The sequence below is a fragment of the Dermacentor silvarum genome, chromosome 9 (genome assembly GCF_013339745.2).
Source record: "Dermacentor silvarum isolate Dsil-2018 chromosome 9, BIME_Dsil_1.4, whole genome shotgun sequence".
Classification (NCBI taxonomy): Eukaryota; Metazoa; Arthropoda; class Arachnida; order Ixodida; family Ixodidae; genus Dermacentor; species Dermacentor silvarum.
In genome coordinates, this window is record NC_051162.1 from 113,257,382 (window position 1) to 113,270,611 (window position 13,230).

Consider the following 13,230-nt stretch of genomic DNA (forward strand, 5'->3'; position numbering starts at 1 on the left):
CGCATGCGCAATGTTTCCAGTGATGACCGTAACGGGGCGCTGACAGTGCCGTCGGCCACGCGCTCGCGTGTTCACCCTAACAGTGCTCACCGCTGTACGTTAACCGCCTGTAATACCATCTTACTCTGATTTAGAGCTCTTTGCGTAACCTTTACATTTGTTTACTTTTTGTTGCTTTCCTTCCTTTCTTTTATTGGGATTGCAATTATATGTACACTCTAGGCGCATTTCTGCCGTTAGCGTCGCCGTGATGGTCCGTGTGAAGTCCAAGTGTGATAACATCGGTGGCCGCTCGCCGTATGCTGTATGTGCGACTGAAAGCATGCGATGATGAGCCGGCGATCGCGGCTCAATCTAGCCGGTGCGAAAGGGAGGATAGCGGGCAGGAAGTGCGCCGATTCCCGTCGCGCGCGAGGCACCCAAAGTGCCCAAAGTTGCGAGACGGGAGGAAGGGAGGGAGAAAGAGCGGCGTTTTACTCCGGCTACAACTGCGTAACTGGCGGCCGCGCGCGGTCGCGCGGCCGCATCTTGAAAGTGATGTGCTTTGGGGGCACATGCAGTCAAGGTGGGTCGGCGGCTCGTAGCTTTGTGCGTGCTGTGTGCGCTTAGCGCTCAGTTTGCGTTGAAGGGATAGACCGCACGAAGGTTAACTTCGGTCGCTGCTGGGGCCGCTTTTCCTCACGCCAGCGTTTGGACAGCGAGCGTCCGCGGTCATTGAGTGTGATGTGTTCATGTTTGCTGTGCACGCTGACATCATGCTTGCTAATGTCCGAAGCCTCCCCGGTGTCTTCGGGCCGGGGCGACCCTTACACCAGCCGTCACTTGTGCTTATGGTCAACAGTACGAAGACAATGCCCAGTGTCCTAAGTGCTCTGTTCCTGCGTCTGCTACGGATGCCCACCATCTACTTTGAACGTGTCCTGGGACAAAGACAATTCTATAAAGTGTTGTTAAAGGTGTGGAATTGAAGAGTGATCAAGTAGAAGACTATAATGGATCATGGAGGACGCATCTTATATGTCGCTGTTACAGTATCTCTTTGAAACGGGCCTGCATGCTTATATTTAACCCCGGTATGATGTTATGGCAAACCAAGCGAAAAAAAATGTGGTTGATCCCTCTTATATAGGAATCGGTATAGAACACGAAAGTGAAACGTGTCTTCACAGAAGTAGTGTAATGTTTATTGCACATTGATATATAATGTCTATTGGTGTTTTGTGGCTAAAGCGCCCTTAGGCGTTGATGCACCCACGCTGACGCCTGGTGGCACGTCTCCTCCATCACGACTACCAACGTCGATGACCATGAGCAACCGTCGTGCATATGGCAGCTGCACTACGCTGCACACTCTAGCACAACGCGAAAGACGAAGCCCGTAACTGACACACTAATACAACGCGCAAGACAAAGCACGTAACTGAATCGTCACCGAGTCAAATCAGCGCGTACAGCGCGTCGTAATTGCAGCCTCCGCGATGAACTTCAGAAACATTTTCAGAGCTAATTGCGGAGGCCACGCTCCTCTGTGCTGAGTACGGTGAACGCCACCTAGAACGCCACCTAGCAAGAGCGCGGGTACACGGAGGAGTGTTAGATATATAAGGCGCGTCTGTGAGCTCTCTGCAAATGCGTTTGTGGCGCAATGGGTTAAACGCTCGGCGATCTATCGTCGCGGACCGAGAGGTCGTGGGTTCGATTTCCGAATTTTGCATGTTTGTGGAACTTTTTCTTCTGGTTTCTTTCTTTGTATTATGTTCTATGACGTATTTCCGTGACGGAAATACGTCAGTGAAGTCTTGGTGGACCCCGGCATAAAACACTTTCGTGTTAAAAAAGAAATTTACACGTTGATACGGCCAACAAAAGTACCACAATTAATTCCTACGGCTCTCTGATAATTTGCTATCACAATCAACCCTTCGCCTTTCGGGCGAAACAACGACCTCTTGGCCAATATTAACGCGACAGCATTAAGGGCGCCATGTCGCAGACAATCCGGTACCGGCGTTGGTGTCGGCTTCGGCATGAGCATCGGCGTCCGTGGAATGCGTGGCGAAGAAATTCATCCCGAACCACCCCGACCATACAGGCCCTCCGAGCAGCGCAAGGGGTTAGCGAAGAAAAATTGAATTTCTCAAAGAAACTTAACTACAACCTACAGAAATCATAGCGTCGGCTTGTAATTTGAATATACGAGAAAAAAGCCTGATAAGCAGCCAGGGATCTTTGTATGCTATAGCGTTCCACTCTTAAAGGCGAAGATTAAGCGTCCTCCAATTCTGATGGTGCGCGGCTCAAGCAAGCAACGCTCACGCAACAATTTTGATACAAGAGTGCTTATATTGCCCCTGGAAGAATGTCTTCCCAGCAATGCATTTACGTTTAAAAGTGAAGCCGAGTTTCAGGGGAGCGGCGTAAGCTTGTTCTTTGTAAGCTGGCTTTCTCACGTAGAATTCTGCAGTGAAGCCCACTCATACAGAAAAATGCGATGCGAACAGAGCCTGATAACGCTATCGCGCCCTACTTAAAGGCGAAGCTTAAGCGTCCTCCAATTTTCATTACCGCTAATAACACATTTGCTCTCGTCTACATCTGCTGTCTCCAAGGCATGTCATATTTCGCTGCTATTCATGTCGTGTGGTTTTTCACTGATTCTGTGTTTTACAACTTCCGTCTGTCCACGTGCGCCCATTGTACTAGTAGTTCGAGCACGTCGTTAGGTTGGCGCCATTCCTTCTTGGCCGTTGACTGGCATGCACGTGCGTATGTGCTATATCACTGCCATGACTTGCACATGATGTATATCCTTTTTATAAGTTTTTCATCACTAAACAAGGCAGAATAAATATAAAGTCATCATCTACAGATACTGCAGTGTCTCATAAATTTTATCCCTGAAATAAACTCTAAGCGGCCAAGAAAAATTTTTGCTTCAGGGAATGAACTAAATAAACGCACATAGCGGGGCAGTTCAGTTTGACGAAGGCCAGTCTGACAGGACAGGCGTGTAACCATGTCGTGATATTTGAGATTTATTTAATTTTGTGGGTTTAACCTGGATGTATATTTAATCTACATACAGATGGAACTCAGCATTCAAACCTCGAAGAGGAAAAGCCGTTTGGTCGCTATCAAGACAGTTGTCGTTGCTCTTACCTTGAATGTTTTTAGAACCGGCAAACAATCGTCGTTATTTTTGGGGAGATATTGTAAAACGAGATTTTCATAATTATTTACCGCCTGCTTAAAGGCCTCATGATCCAAGGCGGAAGCGCGACATACAAATATAAAACCACAATAAGAAGGCTAGAACACGAGTGTCACTTTATAACGGGAGGAAAAAATTGTCAGTCACTTGAGCCTACGACAAGGAGGATGAAGGCCTGCGTGCTCAAGAGACATTCATTAAATTACTTGTCGAATGCGTTGTTACTTCTTATTACTTGTTTCCTCTCAGAAAAGGTCGTGGGTTCGAGTGCCTTAATTGAAGCTACTTTAATTAACTGTGCCTTAATTCGCCCTAATTAACACGAAAGGTCGCGGGCTCCAGTACCACCAAAAGTTGTGGGTTCAAGTGCCTCAATAAAATGTGTATTAATTAACCGCGACTTAATTCGCGTTAACAGCAAAGGTTGTGGGTTCGAATCTCAGCTAAGATCGAGGTTTCGACAAGACCGAAGGTCTTGAGTTCGAGTGTCTGAATTAAATTTTTCTTAATTAACTTTGCCTTTTTTGGCATGATGAGTGGCATCGGAGCGAGCTGTGGAAGAAGTTCACGAGCACGTCCAATTCGATTTGCGAGTTATACAGTACAATATGCTTTACAATTCGATTTGCGTGTTACCGGCAAATAAAGAAGACGGGTTCTGCATGCTCTCAGAAGGGAATTTTTCTGCAAGAGCTGGCCAGGCAATTTGCGCCGTTTTTAGGCGACAGGATACAGTGTTCTTAAGTAAGGTAAAAGCTAATGCTAAGAGACCTTGCAGAGATTACAACTTGGACAAAATGTTGAAAAACATTGCTAGCAGCAAACGAGATCACCTATAGGTGTTTTTTTAGCGCGAAAACGCACAAAACTGACATACCGTTGAGGGTTATTGTTTCGGGAAAGGACACTTGGCAGAAGTCTATCGTGCTGTTTCTGCAAGAAAAGCTAGCCGTTATACCCGTAAATGACCCGTCTTTAATACGTAACTACGATGAAGTGATTGACTTTTTGCAGGACAACTCCAATCGAGGCTTCCAGGTCTTCTTCGTCGATGTGAAGGACTTATACTACTCTATCCCTCAAGTTAACCTGCTGTCAGCTATTTCGCAGATAATTCATGAATTTGGTGCAACCCGTTGTCAGAGCAATGGTGGGCTGTCAATTAATTTTTAGGACTTTTGAGCTTTTATTTGTCATCAACGTTCATTACTTAAAATGATTCTATCTATTCGCAGAAAAACAGGGTGTGCATCGGTTCTTGCATTGCCCTGCTCCTCACTGATTTATTTATAGCTCGCCTAGATGTCATGTCAGTGAACCTTAATCAGACTAACGTTTTTAAAATATTTCGTTAGGTGGACGATTTTTTGTTTTGTATTCGGTGTTCTCCGGCTGACCTTGAGGCTGAGGTTGCCATGGTGGTGCCAATAGTCAAAGAATGCCTTGCCCCCTTGACATTACCCACGAGCTCCCACACAATGACGCGATCCGGTTTTAGGATCTACGCTTAACTTGTTCCGATGTTCACAGGTGTCGGTACTATGAACCTCGTGCCAACAAACCATTTCTTCCGTTTAATTCTGCTCATTCTAACCTGGTAAAGAGAGGCTTTGCTAACCTTTGCCTAAATAATGCTTTGAAAAAATCGCGCCACCATACCGTTTTGTCTAGCTTTGCTTCTCAGTGCGAATGGCTTTCGCAGGCTGGTGATCCCGTGCCCTTACAAGTGTCAGTAGCAGAACGGATTCTAAGAGAGCCTAGAAAGGACAACCAGCACAAAGGTAATCCTACAACTACTTCGGGTAGGACGAGCATTATTCCTTTTATTCACACCATCTCACATAATCTTAAGAAAATCGCCAATCGAGTGAATATTCGTGTGGTGTTTTCGGGCCCCTAACAAGCTTATGAGGATTTGCAAACTTACTAATCCAAATAAGGAGGCTCCTCGCAGCAGTGATAAGAATCATAAAAAAGTTTTTTTTAATTGCACACATTGTGTTGTTTATTGTTTTCCACTCAAGTGCGGAAAACGTTACGTCAGTCAAACTAGCCGATGTCTGAATGATAGGCTGCGCGAACATAGCTACAATGCTAGGAATTGCATTACAGCCGGGGGGTTTCTTGCGTAGCACTGCAAAACGTGTGGTTGCAAACTTTTTTAGAAGAATGCGTCATTCTAGGTTGTAGTGACAATCAGCTTACAAGAGAAATCATTGAAGCGAAAGTTATCATAGGTCTTGGCCATGCATGTGTAAGGTAGCCTTCATTATCGCTATCAAGCAATGAATTGGCCCATCTCGGACTGCCGCCACAGGCTGTCTGAATATATTTTTTCACATGGTTTGTTTAGGTTTTGTTGCATGGTTTTCGATGTCGTCTTTTCATGTCACATGGTTCACTGAGTGTATAAGTAGCCTTCTGAGTCACGAAATAAACCATCAGTTAGAAGTTAGCGCTCACCCTGTTCTCCGTTCCTTTTCATTAACCCTTCCACCTTCCTTTTTGCTCGTTCTGAGCTGCGCTAGAAGCCTAAAAGTCATGACATACCAACTCTCCCAAACTGCCACGCTTGTGACCTTCATTTCTAGTTCAACGGGCCCCTTTATTGGTACAACTCGTGACCCGTATGTTACTGTTTCGCTCATTGCGGCAACTGTGTGCAAAGCCCGTGCCTTGGCATTCCGTGCTCGCAGCAAGATCATCCCACTGGAAGTAGGTCCCCTCTTTGGAGGATTCATTCCTTCATCCGGCCATTCTACCAGAATCTGCAAGTTTCTCAAATCCGAGTTGCACAGTCAGGTTCAACTCTACCGCCAGCTGCTATCTACTCAGCTAAAGGTTTCCACGGAACTTTGTTCGCTGGGTCCGACTCTGCAAAAGTTTCGACGCTTCGCTGACGAGAAAACCCAGAGCTTGTGGCAGTGCCAGTTGCGTGAACTTCGAAGAGTAACATCGAAGGAGCATCCGATGACACTTTGCTATTATTGCAAAGACGAGTCCGTAGTTTTCGCACTAAATCCGTTAGGCCGCTCTCGATGGTATTCTTCGTTGCACCATAGTTGCCCAAAGTCCCATTTTACTTAAACAGTAGCGAGTAATTTGATGCGTTCTTCTCGCTTCCTAAATGTCATGGACCATAAAGATCTCTTTTCAAAAGAGAAAAGATCTTCATTAGAAATCACAAATAACGTTGAAGGAAACCTGTTGCTCCACATCTGTTGGTTGCTATTCCGGCCCACCAGACTTCCTTCAAGGTTCCTCCTGAAACGGAACATTTTCCAGACGTTTATGAGTTTGCGTAGGCCAATCGTTGCTCCTGCGCTTCCCGGCAGGTAGTTGAAAAAGATAACCTGGCACACAGCCGCGTGAACTGTTGCTGAAGGTACCTTAGGAAGGAGGCACCTTAGGACCTCCAGCTCATACTTTAATTTTTCACCAACCACACCTACTTCAAACATCATCTAGAATATGCCGAAGCTGCAAATTATATATATATGAGTTACATAAGTTCCGATGTTATTTGTGACCCTACCCTCGTGTAACGTTCCCAAACAATAAATCTGTGAGGTATTGTCAATCAATTGAAAATTAAATAAAGGGCTCATCCAGACATTTTCAACGTTCCATTTGGTAATCATTGGATGTCACTTTACTTCACCACGTGACAATCCCACTTCACGGATTTGGGCAGCTTTCTTCACTCGTCGTCGCCGCCTTCCTCTTCGGCTTTTATTTCAACATCGAATTTCTCGCAACCCGCAGATGAACCTCCGTCAATAACGTCAAGTGCAAAGTTCACTGTCGTTGGGGCCGTCTGAAACGAAAATTTCCCAAATACTTGTGAAACGCCTTCCGTGTGTCTTGGCAAAGACTTCTGAAAGAAATACTTCTGAAACGAAGGCTTCATAAAGTTTCCATACCCCAACTGTTACTCACACGTTCTTCAACTATTATAGTGCAAGAAAACTTCAAAAATAAAAAAAAAACGTTGAGGGTTCTTATTCATACACAACGAAAATGGTGCAAACTATAGATGTTAGGCGGAATATACGGGCACAGTCACTGATTTCAAGCCCCTTTCTATGAAACGAAATACGTACTTACATAGTAAAATATGCACGCAACGACGTACGACGTTTCCTACATTTATTTTTGATTACGATACTCTTCTCAACTAGAGCTGTGTCACCATATTGATTCATACGTCGCCCAAATTTACTTTAGGTATAACGCTTGCCAAAAGATGGGATACCCATAATCGTAGAAAGATATTTGCTTCGGCTGCGACGTCAATATAACCTTTCAGAAAGTTGTACCCTTCTCAATGCTAAGCGTGGAAAATACAGCACTGCCGATAACGGAATGGTTTTCGACATTACGCTGCATAGAAAAAATAACTGCGCAGATTCCACGCTTTAAAAAAATCGACGTTATGCGATACGTTTCGCAGATACCTGGCTATCAACTTAGTTTGACATTCCGCAAAGCGAAGCCAGCTGGACCAAAATGTATGTGCAAATTGAGTAGTGTAGGTGTGTGTGTGTGTGTGTGTGTGGGTGGGGGGGTGATCTCACGAACGCATGTCTGATGACGGGAGCACGACGACGAGCACGTTAAAGACGTTCATAAGGCGGCAAAGGCATGATTTCTATCCCGGCCATTCAATGCGAGCTTACGACATGGGAATGGTTGATTTCTGCATAGGCAGCGGATGGGCCTAAAGGAGAGGAACACAGATTGGGATCTCATCAGCGACTACATGTTACGCAATAGTATGCACCTGCAGCTATGCCGTGTTAGGTATGTAAAACGACGATGACATTTGTAATCCGGAGAAGAAATGTTAAAGAATGGTTAACTTGGGCATTTATAACGTCGAGTACACCACCGTGCAATTTCTACGCAGCATCCTACGTGAAAGTACTGAAGCTGGTCCCGCAGATAGTGCAGTCTAACACGGCGCCTCAGAGCTTGAGCTCTCGCAAGGAACGAAGACAAGGAAATGGCACGGGGTGCACGCGCCGAGTACTTCCAAGAGCTGCCTGAGTTTGGAGAGACATAAGTATGGTGCCATAATGTTCGCATGATATTACTCATATTTCCATGCAATAACGAAAAAAAAGTGCGATCATGGCCCAATGGTTAGAGCACCGGGCTGCTGTGCGTGACTGCAGAAGTTCGATTCCACCGTCAGTCATGAATGATCTTTTTATTAGAGCGAGGCGAGGCAGGAACCGACCTAGCTACCTGCCTGCCGCAAAGTGCCAAGAATGAGGCAATGTTTCTCGATAACATCGAACAATGAAAGTTTTGAAAACTAACGGTAGTTGGTGGAAGAAAGGAAGGAAGGAGGAATAGACGGAAAGACAGGGAGGTTAGCCAGTTCTCAGACCGGCTGGCTACCCTGTGCTGGGGAAAGGGGGTAAGGGGAATTAAAGGAAATAGAAAAGATGTGACAAAAAAAAAAGAAAGAGCAAAAAGTCACAGGCCTGTGCGGCACACGCAGCACAGTAAGCTGGTGGAGAGGTTCAAGAGTAGCTCCAATTTCCGCACCACGCACAATAGGGTCTTCGCGGCAAAGTCTCTTCGCCTCGTTTTGACGAGAACGACCTGAACTGTCCGGCCGGCGTCGACGGCGAGCTGCGGCTTGTAATGCTCTCTGCACAGTAGTCTGCTGAGCCCGATCAAGCCTGGTTGTAGCCACGCACGTAGCTCTAAGATTCGCTTCTTCAGCAGCGTTTCGTACTTTGCGAGGAGACGCCATAACGTGTACCGAAGAGGTATCCTGAATGCGTGGCGCACATCTCACATCCCTTGACCCGTGGCACGGTACGTTGTTGTTGTTGTTGTTATTAATGATGATGATCATGATTGTTTATTGGAATCTTCAAAACGGGCTTCTAACAAATAGTCACCTAGCTTGCTTGAGTGAAGCAGGTGCAGTTACATGCAGCATGCAATTGCTATATGCAACTTGCATATCGGGCACGCTGCGTTTGCAGGCACCTTAACTAGATGGCCCCGTCATACTGGCGGAGGCTAGGGCAGCTCGGCATCGCGTTAATTGCGCGCCTCGTCTGAATCGCGTCTCGTCGTGTGCGCCTGCGCACGCTGCGTTTGCAGGCGCCTTACCTAGATGGCACCAACATACTGGCGGAGGCTCAGGTCGTCTGCGCCTGCGCGCCTGCCTAGGGAGCGTTTATAGGGCATTGTTTATACTGCCCGATAGCAAGCGCTTGCGTGGCTCAGTAGTAGAGTATCCGACTCCCACGCAGCGGGCGAGGGCTCGATCCCGGCGGGCACCGGGCACTTTTTTCGCATTTCCGGCAATAGCGGTTACGGTCACCAGCGGCGGCGGCGGCGGCGGACACCATCGCGAACCGAAACGGCAATTGGAATGAGCCCATAACAGCTTACGCTATAGAAAAAAAAGGGGGAGGGGGAGAGTATACGGTACTTCTTGAAGTCTCTCTCACAGACCAGTTCTCCGCAAGAAGCGCAACAACGTTTTCAAAGCCTTCTGTGCCGAGGACGGTCTCGGCCAGTGTCGCAGGACCCTTTCCTCCGACAAAGGGCGTCTGTCAAGTCTATCTAACACTCTTGAAAGTTGTTTCCTGGGCGCACTGAAGTGCGGACACTGGCAGAGAAGGTGAGCAATTGTTTCCTCGCAGCTACATTTACCGCATGTAGGGCTGTTGGTGATTGCGATCCGAAATGAGTAAGCAGCTGTGACCTCTCATTACAACTTCACTGCTAGAAAAATACATGAATGCCACCCTTTCTTTTGGTTTTGTGATTCTGGCACTTGTCCACGCGGCGAGTGTCCAGCTGTGCTTCTTTCTTATTTGTGTGAACTCAAAATCACTCACTGCTGCAGAGTGCCGCCATGCTTTATACAGCTTAATGCAGCTTTTGTTTTATATTGGGCTTTCAAAGTTGAGAATGACAAATTAAATTTAAATAGGTTCAAATAAAACTACGTCGCGCTACGGCGTAGGAATGGTGACGACGAGCAGGTAATTGTTTTCATTATTATTTGTTTATTCTATCTACAATGTAGTGTTCTGTTATTTTAAGATTCATTTGCGAGAGCTGGTATATGCCAAAATGGAGGTGCTTTTTTTATACGAACAGCAAGATAAAACGTGACAAAGTTAACGTGCCGCCTACTTTTTTTTCTCATAAAATTAAATAAAACTGACGCAAGAGAACATCAGACGGGCTAAAGAAGAACGTCAGAAAATGACTCAAAAAGAAGCACGAACCTACAGTTTAACGCTTACGTCAACAATCTCACGCAGATAACTGCGCACGTCATCTATGAATTGTACGTTCCTATTTGCTCGAGTATTCAGCAACCCCCACCCAGAATCATCTGGAATAATACGTTCGTTCTATAAACAAATGTGCCAGTTAGGCCACTAAGTTTATAGCAGGCAAGATGAGGTACCGTGGTCTAACTTACTCCGATCAGTACTTGAACGGCGCTCGGCAAAGGCACTTGAACGCTTATCGGTGACGTTATCTTTGGAACCGGGCAAGCATTGTCCCACTCCTGTCCCAATAACTGTTCCACCGTCGATGTTCCATCGCACATTTTGTAAGAGCTGAAAAAAAAACGCTACTGTAAAATTCTCACTAAGAAAGGGACGTAAACGCATCAAACAAACTACGAAAAGAAATATTAAACACAAGAAACCTCAATCCTCATAGTTTTCTCAACGTAATTTTATCCTCCATGATGGGTGAGTTGCTATGGTGTTCTGCTGCGGAGAACAAAGGTCGTGGGGTCGATTCCCGGCCGAGTCACCGGATGCCAGGGGGAGACAAATGCAAAAAATAATGCTTGCATTAGCGTGCTTTAGATTACGTAAAAAATATCCTGCAGACCTGTAAATATCTCCAGAGTCCTCTATTCAGTCGCCGTGGGACATAGAGTTGCTTTGGCACGTTAAAGATCATGAATATATCAACGGGACTCATTGCCACGTAGCGTTGTGGTCGATGATGACGATTAGTTGCTGCATGTTCTTTAAAATATTTGGGAACGTTAACGGTATACAAAAATGATCTAAAAGTTTGTTCACGTAGGCTTTTTCCTTTTTTAATAACAGCTTTTAAAGGTGTGGTTCGCACTTTTAGGTGGCCCCGGCTTCTGATCATCGCATGGGACCGAAAAAAACGAATTCAAAATGCAATCAAAGAACAGGAACACGTGCAGGATTGTGCGCAATATTTCTGGAAGCAAAGAAGGTAACATATGCCCAAAATGGCGATGATTTAAAATGATCCATCCTGGGGCGGTATATTGGCACCGACACTACATAGATATTAAAGAGTCTGTGGGACAAAAGGTGGCCTCCTTAATTGGACATGTTCATCTAGTCCCTTGGAGGACACGTGCAATTATAGAATGCCCTTACTTAAATCTGTGTGCAAAATTGATATCGCACTGCCGTCAGAGACAGGCGTACTTACAGATGGGCACTTGGCGGTCATCACTTACCATGATCCAACGGAATCGTAGCACCCAACTTCTTCACCCTCGGCGGTCGTTATGGTGACTTTCAACGTGGGGTTCGACTCCAAAGGCTCTTTTACGATTAGCGTGAAGTTCGCAAGCATCTTTTTCCCAATTTGTGCGTCCTGAATAGCCATGTCGCTGATGGTGATTTTATCGCCGTCTGTACCAGAGGAGTAATGAATAAGAATTTACTTTTACAGTATACATTCATTAGGTGTCCGCATTTTGAAGCGGCCGTGCTTGCGGCAGTGGCGCACGACTTACGTAATACTGGACAAGGAATAATGTCTATCCTATGACGTGACTGCATTCACGAGATCGCATGCCATTACACGACACATTGCACGACACATTAAACATTACCCGACAAAAGATGGATCACTATTATATCTGCGATGTACCACTTAGGGCACGCATGTGAGGAGTGGTTAAAGTGCTGGTAAAAAACACACAAATCGGGTCTGGCTCGACGCTTATCAAGTTCAGTGCGAGCCAGCCACTTGCAAGCAGTACTTGTGTGGCGGCGATTCAAATCTACTCGAAGTATTTGCCGCACATTCAGCTTCAACTTAATGACTGCAGGTCCTTATGCACGAAGCCGGTAGTACAATAGTACACTAGGACGGTACATTAGAAGAGGCACCAACGAATCTTCTCGTGAACATATTACAACAGCTGAACGATAATCGCTAACAACAGCTAACTAAAATCGAGCACGTGTGTACACATTAAAACTAAAATGACAGTAACACGGACAATAGGGTTTCAACTAGAATACGTATACCTCAGACAGACAGTCTGGTAAATCTCGGTGGGAGCATCCGGCATTCTGATATTTCTCAGCAATAACTTTTTTTCACGGCATCACACCTAATTATTATGGCATCTCCCACTTACCTGAACAAGAAGTAAGTTTCGGATACTGCACAGAACCTTCGACAAGTGCAAAGCTACCAAGAGCAACGAGCATCAGTGCACAAAACATGTCTGAGATCGCTTCTGCGTCGGTCTCTCGATTCAGTGTAAGTAACCAACATGTATCCCACTTCTCTATATATTCATCTCATTCACATTGACTCGACTAATGAGCCCTGTGTTTAGAAAAAAAAATAAAGAAAGAAGCGCATCAATACCCTCGAACCATACGTTTTGCGGCCCGAGACATAGCTTTTTTTTTCGTACCGTTTAACTACTGACAGCAATCTCGACCATGTCGACGATCGCGCGATATCGGAGGACACCCTACGCAGATATCATAACGTTTGCGGTCTAGTTCCTCAACGAAAAGAAGAAATAACATTAACTGTGCATACGATTCATCGCTACACGGTGGACGTAGGCGGATGTAGCAAAAAGATGTTGAAACGAAAAGATGGCTTGCATTACACGCAGGTGCGTGGTGAAAAAACCTCGAACTACGCTTGCTGAGTGTCCTTCGTAGCGTTCAAAGAACCACGGTCAGCCATCTCGCATGTAATGAAATCTAACTAAA

At 45.7% G+C, this 13,230-nt stretch overlaps 1 protein-coding gene across 1 annotated transcript; it reads right to left on the reverse strand.

Moving 5' to 3' along the window:
* Nucleotides 1-6,729: 6,729 nt before the first annotated feature.
* LOC119464933 (uncharacterized) lies at nucleotides 6,730-12,795 on the reverse strand. Its single transcript, XM_037725798.2, has 4 exons — nucleotides 12,636-12,795; nucleotides 11,721-11,898; nucleotides 10,680-10,821; nucleotides 6,730-7,028 (listed from the first exon to the last, which is right to left on the reverse strand). The coding sequence occupies exons 1-4, from the start codon at nucleotides 12,721-12,723 to the stop codon at nucleotides 6,912-6,914; spliced, it is 525 nt and encodes a 174-aa protein (XP_037581726.1). The 5' UTR covers nucleotides 12,724-12,795; the 3' UTR covers nucleotides 6,730-6,911.
* Between the last annotated feature and the right edge of the window lie 435 nt (nucleotides 12,796-13,230).

Excerpts from the sequence above, each read along its gene's own strand:
- LOC119464933 (XM_037725798.2), bottom strand. The coding sequence starts at position 12,723 with ATGTTTTGTGCACTGATGCTCGTTGCTCTTGGTAGCTTTGCACTTGTC. Across the intron at positions 11,899-12,635 it reads GAAACTTACTTCTTGTTCAG|ACGGCGATAAAATCACCATC; the intron begins GTAAGTGGGAGA and ends CCTCTGGTACAG. Across the intron at positions 10,822-11,720 it reads TACGATTCCGTTGGATCATG|CTCTTACAAAATGTGCGATG; the intron begins GTAAGTGATGAC and ends TTTTTTTTTCAG.